Raw genomic sequence first — 25,276 nt, 5'->3', positions numbered from 1 at the left:
GGGCGGAAGTGGTGGCGCGCGGGCCGCGTCAGGGCTGCGCCTGCGCCGACCGAGTCTCTGTTCCCTTTTGAAAAAAAAGACTTTAAGTGAGGTGTGTGTTGGGGAGGGCGGGGGATGTTTATCGGAAGCGCAAGCGCAGAGTTAATTCTAGAAGGCGGCACCACAGCGGCGTCTTGCGGCGCGCGCGGACGTGTTTCTCGGTCCTGGGGTCGGGTGGGGATGCGGGGAACCGTGAGGCCGGTGGTGATTGGTGTGGGGCGGGCCGTCCGAGAGGCTCCCGTAACTGTGGGAAGGGCCGGGATGGGGGTTGTGTGTCCCGTGGGGGATGAAATGAGGGGAGACCACCGGGCTCTGGGAGCTCGCAGCGGGGAGCGGATGCTGCTTCGGTTTCGGATCGGGCTTCGCCGCCCCTGGCCCGGCGCCTCGTTCTGCTCCCAGTTACCTTTTCCGCTGGCCCGGTGACGTGTGGCCGCGCGGGCCGAGGCCGGCCGGGACGCCCGCTTCCTTGCCTGGTTGTGTGCGTGGTGCCTGGGCCTCTCGCCTTGGGAGTGACTGAACCGTAGTGGTGGCGAGCGCTCCCGGTGATCAGCCGTCCGAATGGTCTCAGAGCCCCATACCGCAGCGTGTGGAGCGACTTCCACAGAGGTTCCCGGAAAGAGACTGGGCTTCGGCTGTGTCCAGCGGTTCTCAACCTGTGGGTCGCGACCCCTTTGGCGGTCGAACGACCCTTTCACAGGGGTCGCCTAAGACCATCCTGCATATCAGATATTTACATGACGATTCATAACAGTAGCCACATTACAGTTATGAAGTAGCAACGAAAATAATTTTATGGTTGGGTCACAACATGAGGAACTGTATTTAAAGGGCCAGAAGGTTGAGAACCACTGCAAGGGTGTCATCCTCTTTTCAGTTTTCTTTACATTAACAATAAAATCTTATGTATGTGGTTAAGCTTGTCTCATAAATGTATACACCTGTGCAAGCACCACTCAAGTCAAAATAACCTTTCCAAAAAAAATAATAGTAAATGACCTTTCCATCACCCCAGAAGGAACTGTCATGCGCCCTGCTCCACCCCATAGGCTACCACTATTTTGATTTCTTGGCACCATAGGATAATCTTGGCTGTTCTGGAACTCTTGTAAATGGATTCGCATACAGTAGTTGAGCTCCTGACTAGCTTCTTTAGCTCAACTAGAGAACCTTTTAATTCAAATATAACTTTTTTATTTCTTTTAAAATGACCTAATTGCCTATTCTCATCTGTTTAATTATTATCATATTATTCCCAAGATTGAATTGAGTGTGAGTTAAATGCTGTTCCTACTGGTTGGTTCACTTGGTGTGCAGTAAAAGAAAAGAAAAAAGCTTTCCTGTAAATCTTGATGGTCCTGGGTTTTTCCCCATTCCATTTAATTAGATGACAGTAAAAAATGTTTTCTTTGTCATTATGTTCAGAATGTAACATTTTTCTCTTGAACACAATAGCGGGAAGTGTAATAAATATTTTAATTCACATGGGTATAGGATATGTTAAGATAGGGCACTAACTTTAAAGGACTTTTCCAAATATAGAAAATTTTATTTTATTTTATTTACTTATTTTTTTTATATTTTATTGATTTTTTACAGAGAGGAAGGGAGACCCACTGGGGATGTGCCCGCAACCCAGGTACATGCCCTTGACCGGAATCGAACCCGGGACCCTTCAGTCCGCAGGCCGACGCTCTATCCACTGAGCCAAATCAGTTTCAGCATAGAAAATTTTAAATGCACATTCTGGTAGGAATCTGTGAGAGTCTGCCAGCTGTGTCTTTTCCAGTTACATTTATTTTAGCAGACTGCTGTCTCCAAGTTGCTAGTCATACATCAAAGTACAGATTTGAGAAGAGAAAGGTGAATGCGACAAGTTAATTCAGCTTAACATTTTTGGTTAAGCGGTTTGATATGTATACACATGCCTTGAAAATTCAGTGAAAATTATAATCTCTCTTATCAGAAAAATGCACTAAAAATTTCACATTTTGTTTCAAGGAATTCAGGAAGCCCTTCTATGGACTCCTACCTAGGTGTCCTTTAGGTTACTGGGTTGGTCAGTACTCTTACTATTTTTTCCTAATGGAACAACAATAGTATTAGTTTGGTCAGGAGAAATCATGCCATACATACTGGTGTTACAGTAAAAGTAGATCACAAACCAAGAAAGTTAGTAATGGAAAGCAAGCCTAGAAAGAATTTAGTGTTTTCTTTGGACTCTAGAATATCCAGCCCTTGCTCTGGGCCTTAGAGATTCAGCAGAGAATGCCACTAACAAAGTTCCTGGTGTGTGTTTTCTTGTGTGTGGGTTTTTTAAAATCCTTATAGGAAGATATGTTTTATTGATTTTAGAGAGAGAGGGAAAGAAAGGAAGGAAGGGAGAGGGAGGGAGGAAGGGAAGAAGGGAGGGAGGGAGGGAGGAAGGAGGGAAGGAAGGAAGGAGCGAGGGAAGGAAGATAGATGTGAGAGAGAAACATTCATCCGTTGCCTTCTGCACACACCCCGACTGGGGATAGAACTTGCAACCTGGGTATGTGCCCTGACTGGGACTCGAACCTGCTACCTTTTGGATGTATGAGAGGATGCCCCAATCAACTGAGCCACCAGTCAGTCGTGAGGACCTCACACTTTAGGATTTGTTCTCTTGTGGGCTTCATTGTTACACTGAGTCCCTGCTCTTAAGGATACAGTTTAGTGGGGAACAGTAAATAGGTAAGTAGATGAAATGTAAAAGTAATAAGTGCAGAAGCTAGTGTTAAGCAGAGAGTGCTGTATAAGCCCCAAAAGGGTGCACTGGGAGTTCTGGTGAAGCTTCTTGGAGGAGGGAGGGCCTTACCTACTAGTAAGTCTTGAAGGACAAGTTAACCAGGTGAAGAGAATAAAGAAGAGGGAGAGAATTAGCGTTCAGAAAAGGAAGAAAGGTGTGCAGAGGCACAGAGCATAGAATGCCAAGAGAACCACCAACAATTTAGCTTGGTGAAGATTGTGGTATGAACTTGAGGTGCCCAAAAGTAAGAGCCTATGAAGCTTTTGTAAATCAGACTAAGGAATTTGAGCTAGTTGATAGGTAACACTGAAGAATTTTAAGCCTGGAAATACCATGGTCATATTACATTTACTTTTCAGCAAGATCATTGTACCAGTGGGTTGGATGGGGTTAATTGTTGGCAGGCAGCACAGGGAAGCAATCTGTTGGAGTAAACCTGAAGAGAAATGTTGAGCTTCTGAACTAAGGCAGTGGCAGTAGGAGTGAAGGGGAGATGCAGATTTGAAATGGTAAGGAGATAGATGTATTTGGTCTTGAAACTGTTCCATTTGAAGTTCTCATTATAAATTTGGAGTTCAGGAGAGGTTTGAACTGGAAATGTGATTTTGGAAATCATGAACACGTAAGTGGTGTTTGAGGTCCTAAATGTGGGTGAGTTCACCTAGGGAAAATATAGGGGGCTTGGAAATGCTGACAGCCAAGGACAGAATCTTGACAGACAGCAATAAGAGCATAGAGAGAGAAAAAGATGCTTGCAAAAAAAGACTGGAGAGGAAAAGCCATGGCAATGAGAGAAAATCGGTGGCAGAGTATGGAGGGGGTTGATGGTCAGCAGGGCTACGTGCTGCAGATGGGACAACTAAAACTGAAGGGTCATCAAATTAATGACTAGGAGATCAACAGATATCTTAAAGAGAGCATTTTCAGTGGAATACAGAAGTCAGATGCTGGGCGTTGAGAAGAGGTGGGAAGTACAAGTGAGCAGGTGTATACCGCTCTTTAACAAGCCCAATTTAATAAGATGGTGTGGGGAAAGGTAACTAAAATAAAGCATGATTATGTGACTTCTCTACCTTTGATGGTTTCCATTGCTTGTAAAGTAAAATTCAAACCATCTAATAGCTCACAAGACCACGTACTACCTCCCAATATGACTTTCTTCTCTTTTCCAGTAGGTTCCGTCCCTTTAAATGTGCATGTCCGTTCTCCCCTTGAGCCTTTATAAATGTAGTTTTCTTTGCATTAGCACAACTTTTCCTCCTTTCCTTTCCCCTTTTGCTTAACTACCTCCTACTGAAGTATCACTTCCTTAGGGGGTACCTTCATGACCCTCCCATGCAGAATATGATCCCCCATTAGATATTTTCTTTTCTTTTTTAAATATATTTTTATTGATTTTTTTACAGAAAGGAAGGGAGAGGGATAGAGAGTTAGAAACATCGATGAGAGAGAAACATCGATCAGCTGCCTCCCACACATCCCCCACTGGGGATATGCCTGCAACCAAGGTACATGCTCTTGACCAGAATCAAACCTGGGACCCTTCAATCCGCAGGCCGACACTCCATCCACTGAGCCAAACCGGCTAGGACTCCCATTAGATATTTTCTATAGCATTCCATGACTTCCCCTTTTGTAGCAGTGCATTGGGTCTAATGCAGCAGCAGGTTATTTAGGATACACAATATGCATTTAGCAAACCACTCTCCCTTGAGTAGGGAAAAGGTGTTTAAGTGGGCTTTCTGCTTTGTATGACACTATGATGCCATGCAAAGTGATAAATAGCAAGGACTTATAACCAGATTACTCATTATTTATGATAATGTTTAAGGAAAGTTATGCTTTTTTTTGGCAATGCTAACTGGATGAGAAAGGCTTTACTTTTTTTTTTTTAGTTTAAATAATTTTTTACCTTTCAATTTCAGTTGACATATAATATTAAATTAGTTTCAGGTGTACAACCCAGTGATTAGATATTTATATACATTGTATATACTATACACAGTTACTACAATATTGTTGACTATAGTCCCTATGCTGTACTTTGCATCCCTGTGACTATTCTGAAACTACCAATTTGCACTTCTTAATCCCTTCAACTTTTTCACCCAGTCCTCCAAGCCCTCTCCAATCTGGCAAGCTTCAAAATGTTCTCTGTATCTATGAGTCTGTTTCTGGTCTATTTTGTTTATAGATTCCATATTATAAGTGAAATCATGACATTTGTCTTCCTCTGTCTGACTTATTTCACTCAGCACAATACCCTCTAAAGTCCATTCACGTTGTTGCAGATAGCAAGATTTCTTTCTTTTTTTTTTTTTTTATGGCTGAGTCACTCCATTGTTTATATGTACCACTTATTTATTCATTCATCTATTGATGGGCATTTAGGTTGCTTTCATATCTTGACTGTTGTAAATAGTGCTGCAGTGAACACATATGGGTGTATATGTTTTTTCAATTTAGTGTTTTGAGATTCTTTGGATAAATACCCAGAAGTGGAATTGCTGGGTCCTTCTATACCTTTAGTTATTATATAGCCTTTGTTTTAAAGTCTGTTTTGTCTGGTATAGTATTGCTACCTTAGTTTTTTTGTCTGTTTTTATTTTTTTAAATATATATTTATTGATTTCAGAGAGGAAGGGAGAGGGAGAGAGAAGCATCAGTGATGAGAGAGAATCATTGATTGGCTGCCTCCTGCACGCCCCCTACTGGGGATCAAGCCCGAAACCTGGGCATGTGCCTTTGACCAGAATCGACCCCGGGCCCCTTCAGTCCACAGGCTGATGCTCTACCCACTGAGAAAACTGGCTAGGGCTGTATTTATTTTAATTAAACATATTTTTCCCTCCCTTTACTTTCAGTCTGTGTGTGTCTTTTTTATTTTTTTTATTTTTAAAATTGATTTTAGAAAAAGGAAGGCGGTGGAGGGGAGAGAGAGAAAGAGAGGGAGAAAAAAAGAGAGAAACAAATAAATACATAAATATTGATTTGTTGTTGCACTTATTTATGCATTCATTGATTGCTTCTTATATGTGCCCTGAGAGGAGAATGAACCCACAACCTTGGCATATTGGGAGGATGCTCTAATCCAGCGGTCGCCAACCAGTGGTCTGTGAGGTCTGAAAGGTTGGCGACCGCTGCTTTAATCAACTGAGCTATCTGGTCAAGGCAGTCTGCCTGTGTCTTTTGACTTGAAGTGGGTCTCTTGTAGACAGCATATGTAAGGGTCTTATTTTATTATCCAGTCAGCCTCCATATATCTCTCTATATAAAAGGCTAATATGCTAAGTGTCCCTCTGACCGTCCGACTGGTCGCTATAATGCGCACTGATAACCAGGGGGCAGACGCTCGACGCAGGAGCTGCCAAAGGCTGCACTGGCCATTTAAAAATAAATGGCCCTAACTGGTTTGGCTCAGTGGATAGAGCTTCGGCCTGCGGACTGAAGGGTCCCAGGTTCAATTCCGGTCAAGGGCATTTACCTTGGTTGTGGGCACATCCCCAGTTGGGGGGTGTGCAGGAGGCAGCTGATCGATGTTTCTGACTCTCTATCACTTTCCCTTCCTCTCTGTAAAAAAATCAATAAAATATTTTTTAAAAAAAAATAAAAATAAACGGCACTACAGACCTGGTGCCAACAAACCTACACTCGGCTTCCCCCAAGTGGGACACAGGCCCCACCACCACCCCAGAGCGACACCCCACCAAATTGTAGCTAACGCTGCTGAGACCCCATGGTGCAAAATGCGGCCCACAGCCCAACCCAGCCTGGAAACGGTCGCTGTGGGCACCAGGTAATGTTGTCATGTAGCAATGCCTGGCTTCCTCTCCCTAGTGACTAGCATCCTTGGAGTTTCTTCAGCCCAGGAACCTGACTTGCTTTATAGCCAGGTGCAAACATTTTACAGTTAACCAAATATTTGTGAAGTGTTTTCCTGTGCCTCATCTCATTTGATCCTCTCAGAAATGCTGGAGTAGGTAGATAGGAGACTCAGTAGAATTCTATTTTCTTTTCATTAGCAAGACACGAATAGTGATATTAAAATATTTCTTCTAATCAATTTCCTTTCAATGTGCACAAATCCATGCACCAGGCCACTAGTGTGTGTATATATATTCTATATGTATAAAAGCCTAAGCGACCTAACAACTGAATGACTGGTTGCTGTGATGCGCCCTGACCACCAGGGAGCAGATGCTGAACGCAGGAGCTGCCCCCTGGTGGTCGGTGTGCTCTCACAGTCAACCTCCTGCGACCGGCCAACCTCCTGGGGCCAACCAACCTCCCATGGTCCCTCCCTGAGGCCAGCCAGCCCCCCCAATCTCCAGCCAGACTGAGGGACCCCACCTGTGCACAAATTCATGCACCAGGTCTCTAGTGTGTGTGTGTGTGTATTTTTTTTTTAATCCTCATCTGAGGACGTGCTTAGAGAGGAAGGGAGAGAGAGAGAAGAGGACGGGAGGAGAGGAGAGAGAAACATTGATTGGTTGCCTTCTGTACATGCCATAACTGGGGATTGAACCTGCAACCTTTAGTGCACAGAAAATGATGCTCAACCAACTGAGCCACTCCTGCCCAGCCTTCATAAATCTTTTTTTTTTAATATATATTTTTATTTACTTCAGAGAGGAAGGGAGAGGGAGAGACAGATAGAAACATCAGTGATGAGAGAGATCATTGGGGATCGAGCCCGCAACCCAGACATGTGCCCTGACTGGGAATCAAACCGTGACCTTCTGGTTCATAGGTCTATGCTCAACCACTGAGCCACGCCGGCTGGGCCATAAATCTTTTGATTGGAGCATTTAATCCATTTGCATTTAAAGTCATTGTTGATGGATATGTATTTATTGCCATTTTATTGTTCATATTTTATTTTTTCCCCCCTCTTCTTCTTAAAGAAGACCCTTTAACATTTCTTGTGAAACTGGTTTGGTGGTGATGAACTCCTTTTGCTTTTTCTTGTCTGGGAAGCTCTATCCTTAGTTCAAAATCAGCATTGGGGTCTGGCCGACAGCTGTATAAGGCCCGAGAAATCATTTGATCTGGCCCTGCCAAGGCATTAGGGGTGAGTTAATTAAATGTTTGACCAAATATAGCAGGCTAATTTTTTCTTAAACTAGGCTAATTTTTAAGTTGATAATTTTGTGTGGCCCAAGAATGATGTTATAAATATCCAAATGGCCTTGGCAGAAAAAAAGTTCCCCATGTTCTAAATGATAGCTTTGCTGGCTAGAGTAATCTGGTTATAAGTCCTTGCTATTTATCACTTTGAATATTTTATGCCAATCTCTTCTGGTTTGCAAAGATTCTGTTGAGAAATCAGCTGACAGTCTTGTGGGAGCTCCCTTGTAGGTAACTGACCAATTCTTCCTTGCTGCCTTTAAGATTCTCTCTCTTTTTTTTTTTTAATATATTTTATTGATTTTTTACAGAGAGGAAGGGAGAGAGATAGAGAGTTAGAAACATCGATGAGAGGGAAACATCGATCAGCTGCCTCCTGCACATCTCCTACTGGGGATGTGCCCACAACCCAGGCACATGCCCTTGACCAGAATCGAACCTGGGACCCCTCAGTCCGCAGGCCGACGCTCTATCCACTGAGCCAAACCGGTTTCGGCTAAGATTCTCTTTTTATCTTTAACCTTAGCCTTTTTTATTATGATGTGTCTTGATATGGGTCTGTTTGGGTTTATCTTGATTGCAATTCTCTCTGATTCCTGAACTTGTGTAACTTTTTCTTTCACCAGGTTAGGGAAGTTTTCTGTCATTTATTCAAATGGATTCTCTATCCCTTGCTCACTTTCTTCTCCTTCTGGTACTCCTATACTGCAGATGTTACATTTCATGTTCCAAAATGCCCTTAAACCAGCGGTTCTCAACCTGTGGGTCGTGACCCCTTTTGGGGGTCTAACGACCCTTTCACAGGGGTCGCCTAAGACCATCAGAAAACACATATATAATTACATATTGTTTTGTGATTAGTCATTATGCTTTAATTATGTTCAATTTGTAACAATGAAATTGGGGGTCACCACAACATGAGGAACTGTATTAAAGGGTCGTGACATTAGGAAGGTTGAGAACCACTGCCTTAAACTATTCTTGTTCTTTTAAATTCTTTTTTTCTGATTGGGTGTTTTGTTTTGTTTTTCTACCTTATCTTCCAAATCGCTGGTTCAATCTTCTGTGTTGAGCCTTCAGTATATGCTTTATATCATATGTGGTATTCTTCATTTCCGCCTGAGTATTTTTAATGGTTTCTATGTCCTTTTTCATACTGTTGAACATCCTTATAACTATTACTTTGAGCTCTGTTTCTGATAAATTACTTGCCTCTATTTCATTTAGCTCTTTTTTCTGGTGATTCTTCCTGTTCTTTCATTTGAGCCTGTTTCTTTATTTTCCCATTTTGGCTGGCTGTCACTTTGTGTTTGTTTCTATGTATTAGATAGAACTGCTATGACTCCCAGTCTTGGTGTGGTGGCCTGCTGTCATAGGTGTCTTTCAGGACCCAGTGGTGTAGTCTCTTTCATCTCCTGAGCTGGGTACTCTAGGAATGTTTCTTGTGTGGGTTATTTGGGCCTTCCTATTGTAATTGAGTCTTGATTGCTGTTGGCCTGTTCATGGGTGGGATCAACCCTTAAGCTGGCTGATTGAGGCTCAACACTGACCACAATGTGCAAGCTGCTGTGCAGGTGCAGTCTCGAGGTGTCTTGTTGGGCTCAGTGGCACAGTCTTTCAGATCATCTGTGTTCCTTGCTCCAGGAATGTTAATGGGTTATGTGCACACTCCCCTGTTGTAGTTGTGACTTGATGAATGCTGTTGGCCCTTTCATGGGTGGAGTTAACTCTTCAGGCTGGGTGGCTATAAAGATAAACCTCAATCACCGTGTATGAGATGCTGTGCAGGGGCTGCCCTCTCAGGTGGAGTTGTTCCCAACAGCATCTGGTGCCTGCTGGAATCTTCCTTTGGGTGTGTCACGTTTGTGGCTAGTTGGGTTGAGCTTTGGTGTGGTCTGAAGCCCACCACTGGTTTTGTTGGTTCTGGGTCCACTTGGTTGGGGTTCAGGTACAGGTCGCTGTCAGATGTTGTGTGTAACTGGTTTTGGGCTACCTGTCTGGAGCTACCACACTGTTTACTGTTTGTGTGTGCATCAACTTGACCTGAGTGTGCATGGAGGGGCCAATCTGTGTAGATGGGTTGGCTTGCTGGAGTCAGATAAGTAAAAGATTGAGGCTCCCTGAGGTCAGTGTCTACCTGTTGGCTACTCCACTCCCCCTTGAGGTTGCTTGGACTTCCTCTAGAATTTTATGCAGAAAAGTTGTAGAGTGGGCGCAAGCTGGCCATGCCCCACTGACCCTTCCATTGGGTTCAAGTTTGGTAGGTTGGGCGGACAGGGCTAGTGAGTCCTTAATTTGGGGCAGTGTGGTTTGACACTTAATGGGGAGAATGTGGCCCCTACTCCAGAGCAATACCATTCACTCTCTGCCAGAGTCTCCAACTCTAGCTCCCTCAGGAGTAGTGCACCACAGGTTCAGGGTGGTGTAGCCAACTGTCCTCACTGCAGGAGCAAGCTTGGCAGGACAGGACAGGAGTCACCGGGACTTGGGCAAACAGATTGAGACAGCCTTCTTTTGGCAGTGGCACCGACAGTGAGGCGAGCTGCACTTCTCCTTTTAGCTCTGTAGCCATGCCTACTCAAGCCCTGGTCTAAAGTAGATAGATGCACTCTCAAATCTGAGCCTAGTAGGAAGGGGCCAGGGCCAGCCTGAGAGGAGAAAGCTGCACACCTAGCTCTGTAGGCACATCTTCAGAGGCTCCCACAGAGCTGCATTCCAAAGCTCCCAGCTCTGAGGATGCTCCTTGCTCCCTTCCCCACTGCAGGACTTGGAGGCAGCCTTCCACTGGGGAGGAGTGAGCGACTATCCTTCTCTTGGCTGGGGAGAGCACTGGCAGAGACCCTGACCAAAGATCTCCCAGCAGGTCGCACCAAATGTCCCAGTTCTGAGTCGTGATGCCTTTCCCCTGTGAGGCTGCACCAGCAGGATGGTGCTGGCAGGGCTTAGAGCAGTGGTTCTCAACCTGTGGGCCGCGACCCCTTTGGCGGTCGAACGACCCTTTCACAGGGGTCGCCTAAGACTATCCTGCATATCATATATTTACATTACGATTCGTAACAGTAGCAACATTACAGTTATGAAGTAGCAACGAAAATAATTTTATGGTTGGGTTACAACATGAGGAACTGTATTTAAAGGGCCAGAAGGTTGAGAACCACTGGCTTAGAGGAACAAATCAAGGCAGCCTTCTGTTGGGGGTGGTGTTGGCCCTTGGGAGAGGAATGAGCTGCTTGCCGCCTTCTAGCTTGGCAGCACACTGTCAGAGACCCTGACAGGAGGCTCTGAGAGGGTTGCACCAAATGTCCCAGTGGACGTGTGCTTGGCAAGCCAGTGCCAGCAAGAGGATCAGATCAAGGCAGTCCTCCATTGGGAATGGCACAGGACCTCCAGAGGCGTGCAGGTGCATCCTCCTTCTAGCTCTGTAGTTGCCCACTGCATGAGACCCTGACAAACGAGTCTTCTGTTGGGGGTGGTGCCTGCCTACTCTGTGATGGGGGGAAAGATTGGCCCTTGTTCCAACACCACTCAGTTCAGTGATCCTCTGAGAGTCTGTCTATAGTTTCTTCAGTAAAAGAGCACACCTCAGCCAACAGTCCTTTATTCCTGACTTGAGCTTGGCAGGGTGGTGTTGCCAGTATTTGGAGGATGGGGCTAGGTCACTTTCTCCAGCTGGTACTGTTAAGAGTAGAAGTGCTTGACCCTGGAAGATGGCACTTGAGGGCAGTGTGGGATGTTTACTCAGGACCTGGACCTCAGTAGCTGACCTCCCAGATCTCTGGAGATATGCCATCCAGATCTTCTCTTTATGGCTTCCATATGCCCTGAGTCTCCTTCCCTCTGTTAGAGCTCTGGATGAGTTCCCAAGAGCAAGCTCCTGTGCATTGGCCCTTTAGGAGAGCACCCAGGATTCTAACAGACTCCCTCCTCTTTCCAGCGAACAAAGTTCCCACTTATTTTTGCTACCAGATGCTATGCAGACTCTTCTTTGATTTTGTAAATCAGAGCTATCTTATTCTAAAATACTTCCCTTGCAATGTCTACTACATATTCTCCTACTATTGTCTAGTCTGAGTGTTCAGTGCTTTTACACGGTTGCGCAGTCTCTTGTATCAAATGCCTTGACTTTCCTTGAAAATTGCCTACTTTCTCACATCTTTGGAATCTGCACATGCTGTATATGCTCTGTGCCTATCTTATCTATTTGAGAAATATCTTCAAGACCAGACTCTAGGGGAGAAGGGTAAAAAAAACACACAAAAAACAGGACTAGACTCTAGTCTCCTTAGGCAAAATTATATGCTCCTCCTCCTCTGATTCCTGAGCCCTCTATATTTTATTAGAGTATTAGTCACATTGTTTTATTATAACTGTATTTGTCTATCTAGCTCCTTTAGGGTTGCCTCATTTTTCTTTGTTTCCCCACTATCTGACATGCTAGATACTTAAGTATTCGCTAAGTAAAAGAATAGTGCTCTCCTTTAGAAGTATCAGCACTTGGTTTATTCCAACTCCCTCATTCACATCTAAGGAGACACCAATTCAGAATAAGGTTGTGACTTACATAAAGTTATATGCATTAGTGACACAGCTTCGACCCACATCTAGTCCTTGTGATTCTCATTTCAGCATTGTTCTAATTTGCCAGTATGACCATCTACACTGCTTTCTTCTTATGGTCTAGTTGAGATTAATGGCACTGAGGGAATTTAAATTTTTGATGGCAAGGAGTGAATGGAATGTGTTATAAAAGGCAGGGTCATTTTGGGACTGGAGGCCTTTAAAATAGTACCTGGGATCCAAGGATAAGACTGGATTTCCAAGTCCCCTGAAACTGTGCTAAAGTGCGTGTGTGTGTTGTGTGTGCGTGTGTGTGCGTGCATGTGTTAGCATGCTTGGTTATTTAGTTTCTATGTGATTCCATAGCTTTTGTCAGATTCTTAAATCTCTGTGACTTTTCAAAAGATAAGGCTCCTTTTAAGGGAAAGGAGCCTTGGGAATGGTGCCCCAATAGAGACTATGTGACTAAAAATCATATTGTTCTGCCTTCGACATACATTCCTGTAGGTTATTGATACTTATAATTAAGAAAATTCAGATAGTTGCATTTGTGCCCTAGTCTTTTTGGCTTGCCTCTTGTTTAATATCTTGATTTTAACAGAATCTCCAACAAAGTGTGTGTGTGTGTGTGTGTGTGTGTGTGTGTGTGTGTGTGTTTGTTTTTTTGCTTCTCCCAGATCATTATTGTCTACAGAATTCCCTGTTTGCAGTTGGAGAATTATTGTCTTGCAGTCTCCTGCTGTCCTGTCTCCCTGCCTGTTCCCTTTGTTCTCTTATTCTGCTCATTCTCTTCCAGAAAGTAAACTAGCTACATGGACAGATAAGATCTAGAAAAGCAAGATTATAATTAACGTAAGTGTGTTCTTCACTTTATCAAATAAGTATATATATGATTTGTTTCTCCTGGAAATTCCTATCTAGATTCTCTATGCTCTGTTCTCTGTGGTAGTTCCACTGAATGCTCCATTAAAGTCGTTATTTCTTTTTGGTGAAGCTGTTAGGGGCAGAGAATATTTAAACCAACTAGTAAATTAGGACTTTTGATAATACCCTTCATTACTTTGGATAATAGTGACTAGCCATATGCTAAGTCAGTTTAGCCTAGAAGATTTAAAACATAGCAGTTGAGAAAGACATACAATTCAGCAGACTAATTTTGAAGATTATAACTTCAGATTCTACTATTTTGAGTAAAATACTAAACTTTTCTGTTCCATTGTTACTTGGAATGATGTTCTATCTTGTCAGGCATTGTGTGAAATTGCTATTAAGAATGATTATAGTGCTATTTTATTATTATTTTTGTAGTGCTATTTTAAATATTTAATGTAATGTTAATGTTCTATTTATAGTAGAGTAATAGTAATGGTTATAGATTGTAAATACCTTTTGAGACCTTTAAAATGAAATCTGTGGAAGAGAGAAGTGTCCATGTATATAAAATCCTCCAAAATTTACCATGTGACTTTAGGGGTTTTATAGGCCCCTAAAGACTGTTCGAGGTTGATGACCTATGGAAAGAAGTCCTGGTCAAGAAACTGATTTAAGATTAGATACTTTTACCTATGGATTTCTGGTATCTTTTCAAATGTGATAGTTTCATGTCTTCTTCTTTAACAATCCAGTGTATCTGATTTAATATACTCTTCATTCTATCAGTTTCATTTGGTTCATGTCACTCATTTGTAACTTTAATTTAAACTGCTTTCATTCCTCTGCAGAAAAATCTCATGCTGAATTATTTTATTTCTTCTTTCACTGTATTTGAACAGTTTTATACTCTGAAAGCTATCAGTTCCTCTTAACAGTTTACTTAATAGTACTTCTAGGAATTCCTTAAGTGGGTTGGAGTAAGGTCGTATGGCTCCTAGAGTGTGTACCACTCTGTTCCTAGTCAAGGGATGGTACGCTGGGGTAACCTTAGAAAATTGTAGTCACTCCATGATGATAGGAATTGCTTCTGTGATGATTTATGTTTTAACCAGTGAAGTTACTAAACAGGTTCACATTTCAAATCTGAAATTTTTTATTTTTTAAATACATTTTATTGATTTTTCTACAGAGAGGAAGGGAGAGGGATAGAGAGTTAGAAACATCGATGAGTGAGAAACATCGATCAGCTGCCTCCTGCACACCCCCTACTGGGGATGTGCCCACAACCAAGGTGCATGCCCTTGACCGGAATCGAACCTGGGACCCTTCAGTCCTCAGGCCGACACTCTATCCACTGAGCCAAACCGATTCGGGCTGAAAGTTTTTATTTTTTAAATCTCTGTTGCTGTAACTTAATTTCCATCATTGTTAGGGTGAAATAGTTATTTCATAATATTTTATTAAATAATTTTTTTGGCCGGAACCGGTTTGGCTCAGTGGATAGAGCGTCTGCCTGCGGACTGAAGGGTCCCAGGTTCGATCCCGGTCAAGGGCATGTACCTGGGTTGCGGGCACATCCCCAGTGGGGGGTGTGCAGGAAGCAGCTGATCGATGTTTCTCTCTCATCGATGTTTCTAACTATCTCTCTCCCTTCCTCTCTGTAAAAAATCAATAAAATATATTTTAAAAAATAATAATTTTTTTGAACTTGGTACATATCTTTGTTCTATATAGTGCACAAAAAACTTTATGTCCTTGTTGTACTGTGGAATGCTCTGCCTTGAACTGTTGTGATGGAACAACTAATAAGAATTAGGAAATTGGAAAAGAGCAATCTATTAATTTTTAATAAAATAAGAAAAAACAAGGACTTTAAGATAATCCCAAATCGATAGATTTTCTATTTATGGGAGAACATACCTAAATTTATTTTTTTGTATTTAAGGTCCCTAAGTGAATCCTGAATTATGTGATAGTAAAGCATTCACTTTTATTATTATTATTTCTTTATTTTTATTTATTAACTAGGAGCCCAGCATGCAATTCGAAATTGCGCGGCGCCGCCCACCCTTGAGTCGCAGGGCTGGCCCTGCCTCGCTTCCTGGGCCCCGCAGCAGCCATGGCTGCTGCTGATCAGGCCCTCCCCCAGGGCAGGCGCGCTGAGTCCTCTGCCGTCCCGCCCTCGACGCTGCACACGCAACCTCCTCCTGTCCAGTCAACCCGTTACAGTGTCCCAGTTAATTAGCATATTTCTCTATTATATATATAGATTTCCGAGAGAGAGAGAGAGAGAGAGAGAGAGAGAGAAACATCATGCATGAGAAACATCGATTGTTTGCTTCCCGAATGCACTGCAACCAGATTGAACCCACAATCTGTGTATGTTCCCTGACCAGGAATCAAACTGGCCACCTTTTTGGTGCACTGGATGATGCTCCAACCAACTGAGCCACTCCAGCGAGGGCATTATTCACTTTCTTTTATTAGTCAAATGTTTGTGCATATACTCCGTCTAAAAATATTGTGGAGGGACAATCAAGTATGAAGCTAAATATCCTGTATACTTCAAAAACTATTATTTTAGATTAGAGGCCCAATGCACGAAATTCGTGCAAGGGGCTCAGCCCTTGCAGCCCTGGCTCCGTCTGGAAGGACATCTGGAAGGTCGTTAGGCTGTCGGGTCTAATTAGCATATTACCCCTTTATTATTATAGATTTGTTCAGGCTTAGTTATGGCCTTTCACTGGTTGGGAGATAAGATTCCTGATGGAATAAGTTCCTTTCTTTGAGGAAGAGAGTTTAAGAATAATACACTAATCTTGATTGAGCTCCTACTTTGTATTAGGTACATGCTATATACTTTATGTGGATTATCTAAGAGGTGGCTACAAATGAGAACCCTGAGACTCAGTTTTTCAAGTTTATACTGCAGTCAAGTGGTATGTCTAGGTAGGAAGCCAGTACTTAATTTTAGAGTCTGTTTTTGTTGTTTTATCCTCACCTGAGGATATTCTTTTTATTGAAGAGAGAGAGAGAGAGAGAGAGAGAGAGAGAGAGAGAGAGAAACATCAATGTGAGAGAGAAACATCAATTCGCTGCCACACACCCTGATGGGATCAAACCCACAACCTAGGTATGTGCCTTAACAAGGAATTGAGCCCCCATCATTTTGGTGTGTGGAACAATGCTCCAACCAACTGAGCCACCCAGTCAGGGCAAACTTTAGAGTCAGTATTTTGAGAAATAAATAAGTAAATAATTTGGTTAGGATTATGTGAACATGGCAAAAATGAAAACAGTACAGAAGGATATATAGTGGAAAACTAAGTCACTGTCTCTGTTCTCCCTAGTTCCTTTTCTACAGGCAATCACTATAACCAGTTCTCTTGTCTGTCTTCCCAGAGATACTTTATACACATATAAGCTGTCTCCTGCTTGTCTCCCTTTCTCCTCCTTCTACCTAGCCCACCCCTAGTTTTGCACCTTGTGTTCATTTTAACAGTTAAATAGAATTCATTATTAAACCACTCGTTATAATGGATATGTAGGTTATTTTTTATATCCATTAGCAATTATAAATAATGCTGTAATGAATAACCTTCCAAAGAAGTTGTAATGTACATATACTTCCATTAGTAGTTTAAGAAAGTGCCTGTTTTTCTATTCCTCCATCTATTCAGGTTTTTTTTATAATTTTTTTCTTTATTGACTAAGGTATTCCATATGTGTCTTTATCCCCCTATTGCTGGACAATATGGTAATTCTGTGTGTAGCTTTTTGAGGAACTGCTAAACTGTTTTCCATAGTGGCTGCAACATTTTACATTCCAACCAACAATGTGTAAGGATTTCTATTTCATCACATCCTCACTAACATTTGTTACTTTCCATTTTTAAAATTATAGTCATGTTAGTAGGTATGAATTGGTCTCTCATTGTGGTTTAGATTTGCATTTCCCTAATGACTAAGGATGTTGAGCATCTTTTTCATGTGCTTATTGACCATTTATATCTTTGGGGAAATGTCTGTTCAAGTCATTTGCCTTTTTTTTTCTTCAATTAAGACTTTTTTTTTTTGAGCAATTTTAGGTTCACAGCAAAATTGAGGGGAAGATACAGAGATTTCCCTGCCTCTACACATGCATAACCTCCCCCATTATCAGAATCCCCCACCAGAGTGGTACATTTGTTAAAATTGATGAACCTACATTGACATGTTATAATCACTCAAAGTACATAATTTACTTTAGGGTTCTCTCTTGGTGGCATACATTCTGTAGGTTCGGACAATGTACACATATCCATCATTATGGCATCATACAGAGTATTTTCACTGCCCTAAAAATCCTCTGTAATCTGCCTATTAATTCCTCCCTCCCACCCCCAAATCCTGGCAACTGATCTTTTAATTGTCTTCATATATTTGCCTTTTCCAGAATGTCATATAGTTGGAATCATACAGTATGTAGCCTTTTCACATTGGCTTATTTTACTTAGTAATATGCATTTAAGGTTCTTTAATATCTGCATGGCTTGATAGTTTATTTCTTTTTAGCACTGAACAATATTTTGTCTGCATGTACCACAGACTATTTATCCATTCCTCTACTGAAGGGTACCTTGGTTACTTCCAAGCTTGGGCAGTTATTAATACAGCTGCTATAAACATCCGTGTGCAGGTTTTTGTGTGGACATAACTTTTCAGCTCCTTTGGGTAAATACCAAGGAGCACGATTGCTGGATTATATGGTAAGAGTATGTTTAGTTTTGTAAGAAACCACCAAACTGTCTTCCAAAGTGGCTGTAACATTTTATATTACCACCAGCAATGAATGAGAGTTACTATTATTCCTCATTCTTGTCAGTAGTGGGTGTTGTCAGTATTCTGGATTTTGGTCATTCTAATAAGTGTCTTTGCCTATTTTTTAATTCATTGTCCTTTTTTTGAATTGTAGAAGTTCTTTATTCTGGTTATTAATGGTTTGTTAGATATATGATATGCAAATATTTTCCCCCCAATATGTGGGTTATCTTTTCACTCTATAGTGTCATTTGATGTGCAAAAATTCTTAATTTTGATGAAGTTTAATTTATTTTTCTTGTGTCATCTGCGCTTTTGGTGTCATAATTTAAGAAACCATTGCTGCCCTGGCCAGTTTGGCTCAGTGAATAGAGCGTCGGCCTGTGGACTGAAGGGTCCCGGGTTTAATTCCAGTCAAGAGCACATGCCTGGGTTACGGGCTCCATCCCCAGTGTGGGGCGTGCAGGAGGCAGCTGATCAATGATTCTCTCACATAATTGATGTTTCTATCTCTCTCTCCCTTCCTCTCTGAAATCAATAAAATTAAAAAAAAAAAGCCACCATTGCCAAATCCAAGGTCATGGTCTATTTTTTTTTTGTTGCCTGTGCTTTTAGTGTCTTAATTTGAGAAATCATTGCCAAATCCAAGATCATGAAAACTTTTAAACCCTGTGTTTTTTTTAAGAGTTTTATAGTTTCAGGTCTTTGATCCATTTTTAGTTAGTTTTTGTGTATGGTTTATGGTAAAGATCCAACTTCATTCCACCAGAAACCTAAAGTAGTATTACACTTAGTGGTTAAACCTTAGAAGCAGGGGGTGGGGGGGGGGGGGGGGGGGGGGGGGGGGGACATTTCCATTTGATTATGAATAGGAGATCCTAACCAGTGGAATTAGAATTAAAAAAAAGAAGAAGAAACAAAAGGTATGAAGAAATATGAAGTATAAGGGAGAGACAGAATTACACTACTGATACGGAGAAATTCAGAGCCAGCTACAAAATACTAGAGAGCTCAGCAAGATTGCTGAATGTGACAGTAGCATTTAAGAAGTCAACAGCAACAGTTGTAAAGTGTGTGTACAGTGTGTATGTTTCTGTTTTTCTGTGTGGCAAAATGCATTTTCCAAAATGGCTGTACCAACATATTTTGTATCACACGTGCTCTTTGCACAATGTGACTGAGATTTCTCCAATTGAGAGTGGATCTGTATTCCCTTCTCTTGCATCTTGGAAGGCACAATGAATAAAAACATGAACTAAAAAGTTAACTGGTTTAGAGCTGGTAGTGGTCGTGGCAGGCAAGGGAACCCAGAGTAAGGATGTTCATCAAGAAATTACTTGAATAATTTATTTGTGCTTAATTTCTAGAACTATCTGGTGTCTGACTTTTAAAATGCTTTTTCTCACATGTGTTAGTGTGGGGGGAAAAAAGCCCAAATTAAATTTTGCTGTTAATGCATACTTTTTTTTGGTATGTTTCTGTTTTTACCTGAATTCATAGAATTATCCTATATAATAAAAGGCTAATATGCAAACTGACCAAACTAGGGGGGCAGACGTTCAACACAGGAGCTGCCCCCTGGTGGTCAGTGCACTCTCACAGGGGGAGTTCTGCTCAGCCAGAAGCTGGGCTCATAGCTGGTGAGTGCAGCGGTGGTGGCAGGAGCCTCTCCCGCCTCCGTGGTAGTGCTGATGTCTGACTGCCCACGGGGAGCGGGCCTAAGCCATCAGTAGGACATCCCTCAAGGGCTCCCAGACTGCGAGAGGGCGCAGGCCGGGCTGAGCACCCCCCTCATGCACGAATTTCGTGTACCAGGCTTCTAGTATTTCATATGAAAGAAAAAAACTGATGTTGAATACAAGTAGCTGCCCCTAATGCAGGCATAACCTTACAGAATTTCTTCCATAGTAGAATACAGAAAACCACAAGGGTCCTAAAATGTGCTTCAGGCCTAGTGGTTGTTGCTAATCATTTATGGCTCCAGAAATAAAATTTGAGGCTTTTTCTGGACTCAAAATAAAGTTAAAGTTATATGACATGAAGATAAAAAATAGTTTACAATTTTAAGATAGAAACTTTGAAATATAGATAGATAATATTAAGAGAGTTTAGTTAGAAATTTGAATATCATGTAATCTTAGGTACCTCAGTGCATTAATTCTGTGTGACATAAAATGTTTAATGTTGCCTTATAGGTGTTGAATATAGCATGACAGTAAATAAATATATCAAGAGCAAAGACTTTGGTGCCTGAAGGACCTTGGTTCAGTCCTTGGGTCTGCCACTTACTAGCTTTGGGACCCTTGGTGGGTCGTTTAACCTCTCAAATCATCCCTTGCATTGGTATTGTGAGAATTGAATGAGATAATGTATATAGTGTGTTTTGCATAGTACTTGGCATATTACAAGTGTTCAATAAGTGTTATTTGTCCTGGCTGGGAAAGTATCTGTTTTGCTATATAAAATTTAAGAAGAATATTAAAATATATTTTTGTTATTTTAAGGAAATTCGAAATGAGTCCCATGACTATCCTCATAGAGTGGCCAAGTTTCCAGAAAACAGAAATCGAAACAGATACAGAGATGTAAGCCCATGTAAGTATCTGTGGGTTTGTGTGCATATTTATGTTTGTTGGTTTGTTTCAGGAGGCAGGAACCAGTGAAAAAGAAGGTTTGGTCAGGGTTGATAAGTACAGTAATTTTTAAAATATATATTTTTTTATTGAATTTTAAAGAAAGAGGAAGGGAGAGGGATAGAGAGATTAGAAACATCAATGAGAGACATCAATTGGCTGCCTACTGCACACCCCCTACTGGGGATTGAGCCTGCAACCCCACCATGTGCACTGACCAGGAATCAAACCAGTGACCTCTTAGTCCTGGCTCAACACTGAACCACTGAGCCACACCGGATGAGCAGTAATTTTTAAAATATTAACATAATACATGTTCTTAGAGGGAAAATTGCCCATAATTATTTCGTCCACACAGCCACAATTATTTTGATGTATCTCCTACCAATCTTTTTTTCTTATGCATAATTTTTCTTTCTTTAAAATAATTGTAACCTTATTGTGTGTATGTGTATACACATGTATACTTCCTTTTCATATTATTTCGTATACTTTATTGGTATTACTTAAAATATTTATTGGTGTAGTTTCTTTCCCCTCAAACTACAAAAGTAGTGTATATTTTTTGTGGAAAACTTTTAAAACAACTGCCCTGGTCAGGATGTGTGCGGGAGGCAACCAATCGATATGTCTCTCTCTCTGGGCGGGGCTGGCGGGGGGTCAGTGCCTCTAACTTCAGCATTCTTCCAGGGTTACCTGCATTTATAACTACAGTTATCAAGATAAGGTGTTGGTAGAAGAATAGAAGCGTAGATTGGTTAAACAGAATAGAGAACCCAAAAATAAGACTCATAATTTGGTGAACTGATTTTTGACAGGTGCCAAGCAATTTAATTGAAGGATAATCTTTTCAACAGTTGGTACTGGAGTATTTGGACATCTAGAGGGGAAAAATGAATCTCACCCCATAAGAATTAACTTAAAAGTGCCTGGCCAGTGTTGCTCAGTGGTTGAGCATCAACCCATGTACCAGGATGTCATTGGTTCGATTCCTGTTCAGGGCACCTGCCCAGGTTACAGTCTCGATCCCTGGTGGGGGCCGTGCAGGCAGTAGCCGATCTATGTTGATGTTCCTCTCTCATCTGTTGATGTTTATCTCTCATCGATGTTCTCTCTCTCTCCCTCTTCTTTCCTCTCTCTCTAAAAATAAATAAAAACATTTTAAAGTTGGTCGTAAACTGTAAAGTACAGGGGTGGGCAAAAGATTTGCAGTTGTACAAATAATTAAGCAGTCATATAAGAAACTCTGTGTTCCACATACTCACAACTATAAACCTACTTTTGCCTATCCCTGGATAAAACTTATATATTTTTATTGATTTCAGAGAGAAAGGGATAGAAAGATAGAAACATCAGTGATGAGAGGGAATCATTGATCTGCTGCTTCCTGCATACCCGACAGTGGGGACTGAGCCTGTACCTGGGCAAATGCCCTGACTGGGAATCGAACTGTGACTCCTGGTTCATATGTCTACACTCAACCACGGAGACAAACCAGCTGGGCCCCTGTATAAAACGTTTTGAAGAAAATAGAAAATTCAGGACCTAACGCCAGGTGGAGTTTTTAACATGATACCAAAAGCACAATCCAGAAAAGAAAGAAATCAATAAATTGGACTAAGCCCAAATTAAAACCTTTGGTCTGTGAAAGACCCTTTAAGAGGACGAAAAGACAATGATAGACTGGGAGAAAATATTTATAAACCACCAGGAACTCATATCTAGACTATATACAGAGCTCTCAAAATTGAACAATTAAAAACAGTCAAGCCCTAACCGGTTTGGCTCAGTGGATAGAGCTTTGGCCTGTGGACTGAAGGGTTCCGGGTTCGATTCCGGTCAAGGGCATGTACCTTGGTTGCGGGCACATCCCCAGTAGGAAGTGTGCAGGAGGCAGCTTATCAATGTTTCTCTCTCATCGATGTTTCTAACTCTGTATCCCTCTCCCTCTCCCTTCCTCTCTGTAAAAAATCAATAAAATATATTTTAAAAAAACAAAACAGTCAATTAGGAAATGGGTAAAAGATTATGAATACAGATGGTAGATAAGCACATAAGCATGTGAAAAACATTATTAGCCATTAAGGAAATATTCCTTTTTAAAAAAAAATAAATCTTTATTGTTCAGATTATTACAGTTGTTCCTCTTTTTTCTTTTCTTTAAATTAAATCTTTATTGTTCAGATTATTACAGTTGTTCCTCTTTTTTCTTTTCTTTAAATTAAATCTTTATTGTTCAGATTATTACAGTTGTTCCTCTTTTTTCTTTTCTTTAAATTAAATCTTTATTGTTCAGATTATTACAGTTGTTCCTCTTTTTTCTTTTCTTTAAATTAAATCTTTATTGTTCAGATTATTACAGTTGTTCCTCTTTTTTCCCCCCATAGCTCCCCTCCACCCAGTTCCCACCCCACCCTCTGCCCTTACCCCTCCACTGTACTCATCCATAGGTGTATGATTTTTGTCCAGTCTCTTCCCACACCCCCCACACACCTTTCCCCCCTGAGAATTGTCAGTCCACTCCCTTTCTATGCCCCTGATTCTATTATATTCACCAGTTTCCTCTGTTCATCAGATTTTTTATTCACTTGATTTTTAGATTCACTTGTTGATAGATATGTATTTGTTGTTCATAATTTTTATCTTTACCTTTTTCTTCTTCCTCTTCTTAAAGAATACCTTTCAGCATTTCATATAATACTGGTTTGGTGGTGATGAACTCCTTTAGCTTTTTCTTATCTGTGAAGCTCTTTATCTGACCTTCAATTCTGAATGATAGCTTTGCTGGATAAAGTAATCTTGGTTGTAGGTTCTTGCTATTCATCACTTTGAATATTTCTTGCCACTCCCTTCTGGCCTGCAAAGTTTCTGTTGAGAAATCAGCTGACAGTCGTATGGGTACTCCCTTATAGGTAACTGACTTTTTTTCTCTTGCTGCTTTTAAGATTCTCTCTTTGTCTTTTGCTCTTGGCATTTTAATTATGATGTGTCTTGGTGTGGTCCTCTTTGGATTCCTTTTGTTTGGGGTTCTCTGCACTTCCTGGACTTGGAAGTCTATTTCTTTCACCAGGTAGGGGAAGTTTTCTGTCATTATTTCTTCAAATAGGTTTTCAATATCTTGCCCTCTCTCTTCTTCTGGTACCCCTATAATTCTGATGTTGGTACGCTTGAAGTTGTCCCAGAGGCTCCTTACACTATCTTCGTATTTTTGGATTCTTTTTTCATTTTGCTTTTCCGGTTGGGTGTTTTTTGCTTCTTCGTATTTCAAATCTTTGACTTGATTCTTGCGATCCTCTGGTCTGCTGTTGGGAGTCTGTATAATATTCTTTATTTCAGTCAGTGTATGCTTAATTTCTAGTTGGTCCTTTATCACAACATCGAGGGTCTCACTAGATTTCTTAAGGATCTCAATACATTTATCGGCGGTTTCCATAAAATTCTTGAAAAATCTTAGAACCGTGGTTTTGAACTCTATATCCAGTCGTTTGCTGTCCTCCATTTCTGTCATTTGTGACCTGTTTCTTTGTCTTCGCATTTTGTCTGCTTCCCTGTGTTGGTAGAGTGGTTTTGTGTGCTAGGTGTCCTACAGGGCCCAGTGGCTCAGCCTCCCCAGTTACCTGAGGTGGACACTCTTGGTGCACCCCCTTGTGGGCTTTGTGCACAGTCTTGTTGTAGTTATGCCTTGATTGTTTTAGGTGTCACTGGGAGGAATTGACCTCCAGGCCAATTGGCAGTGAGAATCAGCTGTGTCTGCAGTGGGAGAACTTCTGTGCTGAAGACACCCTTCTGGGGCAAGACTTGCTTCAGTGGGGCTTTGGTGCTCACTGAGTCTGCCCCCTGAGTGTGTTCCTTATGAATCTGAGGAGTTGTAATCTGGGTGGTCCCACTCTGACCACTGGGTACACTGGCTCTTGGATCTAAGGAGGTGCTAATTAAGCCTCTTCCTGAGGTTACCCAGCAGGAGCTATGAAGAGATATGCAGATTCCCCTTCCTTTTTTGGGGGTTTGGGGGTGCCCAGATGAGGCCCAGCTGAGAAGCAATGCAAGCTGCTGTGGGGCCTTGGGCCTTCTCTTGGAAGTTCTGGGTCTGTCTGGCCCAGCTGCAATTTGTTAGGTAGTTGTCAGATTGTAAAGGACCCGGGCATTCATATGCAAAAGGCTTTGCAGCAGCCTGGATGGGGCGGGGTCTCGGAATCAACAGGGCGGAGCAAGCAGCTATGGCTGATTCTCAGCCCTGCCCTAAGGGGCCGCGCGTCTCAGTGTCCCGGTAATTGCTGCCAGCACCTCTGAGGGAAAGCCGCCCTCAAGTTCCGAGTTCTGCCTGCTGCCAGACAGTCCAGTTTCTCCCTGTATGAGCCCTGGGACCCCAGAGATTTCCGGAACCGGAGTTCAGAGCAGTCGGGAGCTTGTGACTCCCTCCCGATTCAAAAAGACAGAATTTCCACGCGCGCCGGAGTCTCCGTACCTCTGCACTTTACTT

At 41.8% G+C, this 25,276-nt stretch overlaps 1 protein-coding gene across 5 annotated transcripts in view; it reads left to right on the top strand.

The window, feature by feature from the left end:
• PTPN2 (protein tyrosine phosphatase, non-receptor type 2) overlaps positions 1-25,276 on the top strand; it is a 99,154-nt gene that overhangs the window by 28,643 nt on the left and 45,235 nt on the right. For 4 of the 5 annotated variants that reach the window (XR_001362252.1, XM_014540283.1, XM_005866915.2 and 1 more), the window contains exon 2: positions 20,668-20,758. Coding sequence is in view for 4 of the 5 variants with exons in the window: in XM_014540283.1 (XP_014395769.1) it covers positions 20,668-20,758 (91 nt within the window). In the remaining variant the exon portion in view is untranslated. Of the gene's footprint in view, positions 1-18,089; positions 18,112-20,667; positions 20,759-25,276 lie in introns of those variants that run through there. The other variant, XM_014540282.1, reaches the window with a different exon arrangement.

This window comes from Myotis brandtii, unplaced genomic scaffold, assembly GCF_000412655.1.
Source record: "Myotis brandtii unplaced genomic scaffold, ASM41265v1 scaffold240, whole genome shotgun sequence".
Classification (NCBI taxonomy): Eukaryota; Metazoa; Chordata; class Mammalia; order Chiroptera; family Vespertilionidae; genus Myotis; species Myotis brandtii.
Note: the sequence above shows the minus strand (reverse complement) of the source record. Positions and strands in the feature narration are given on the sequence as shown.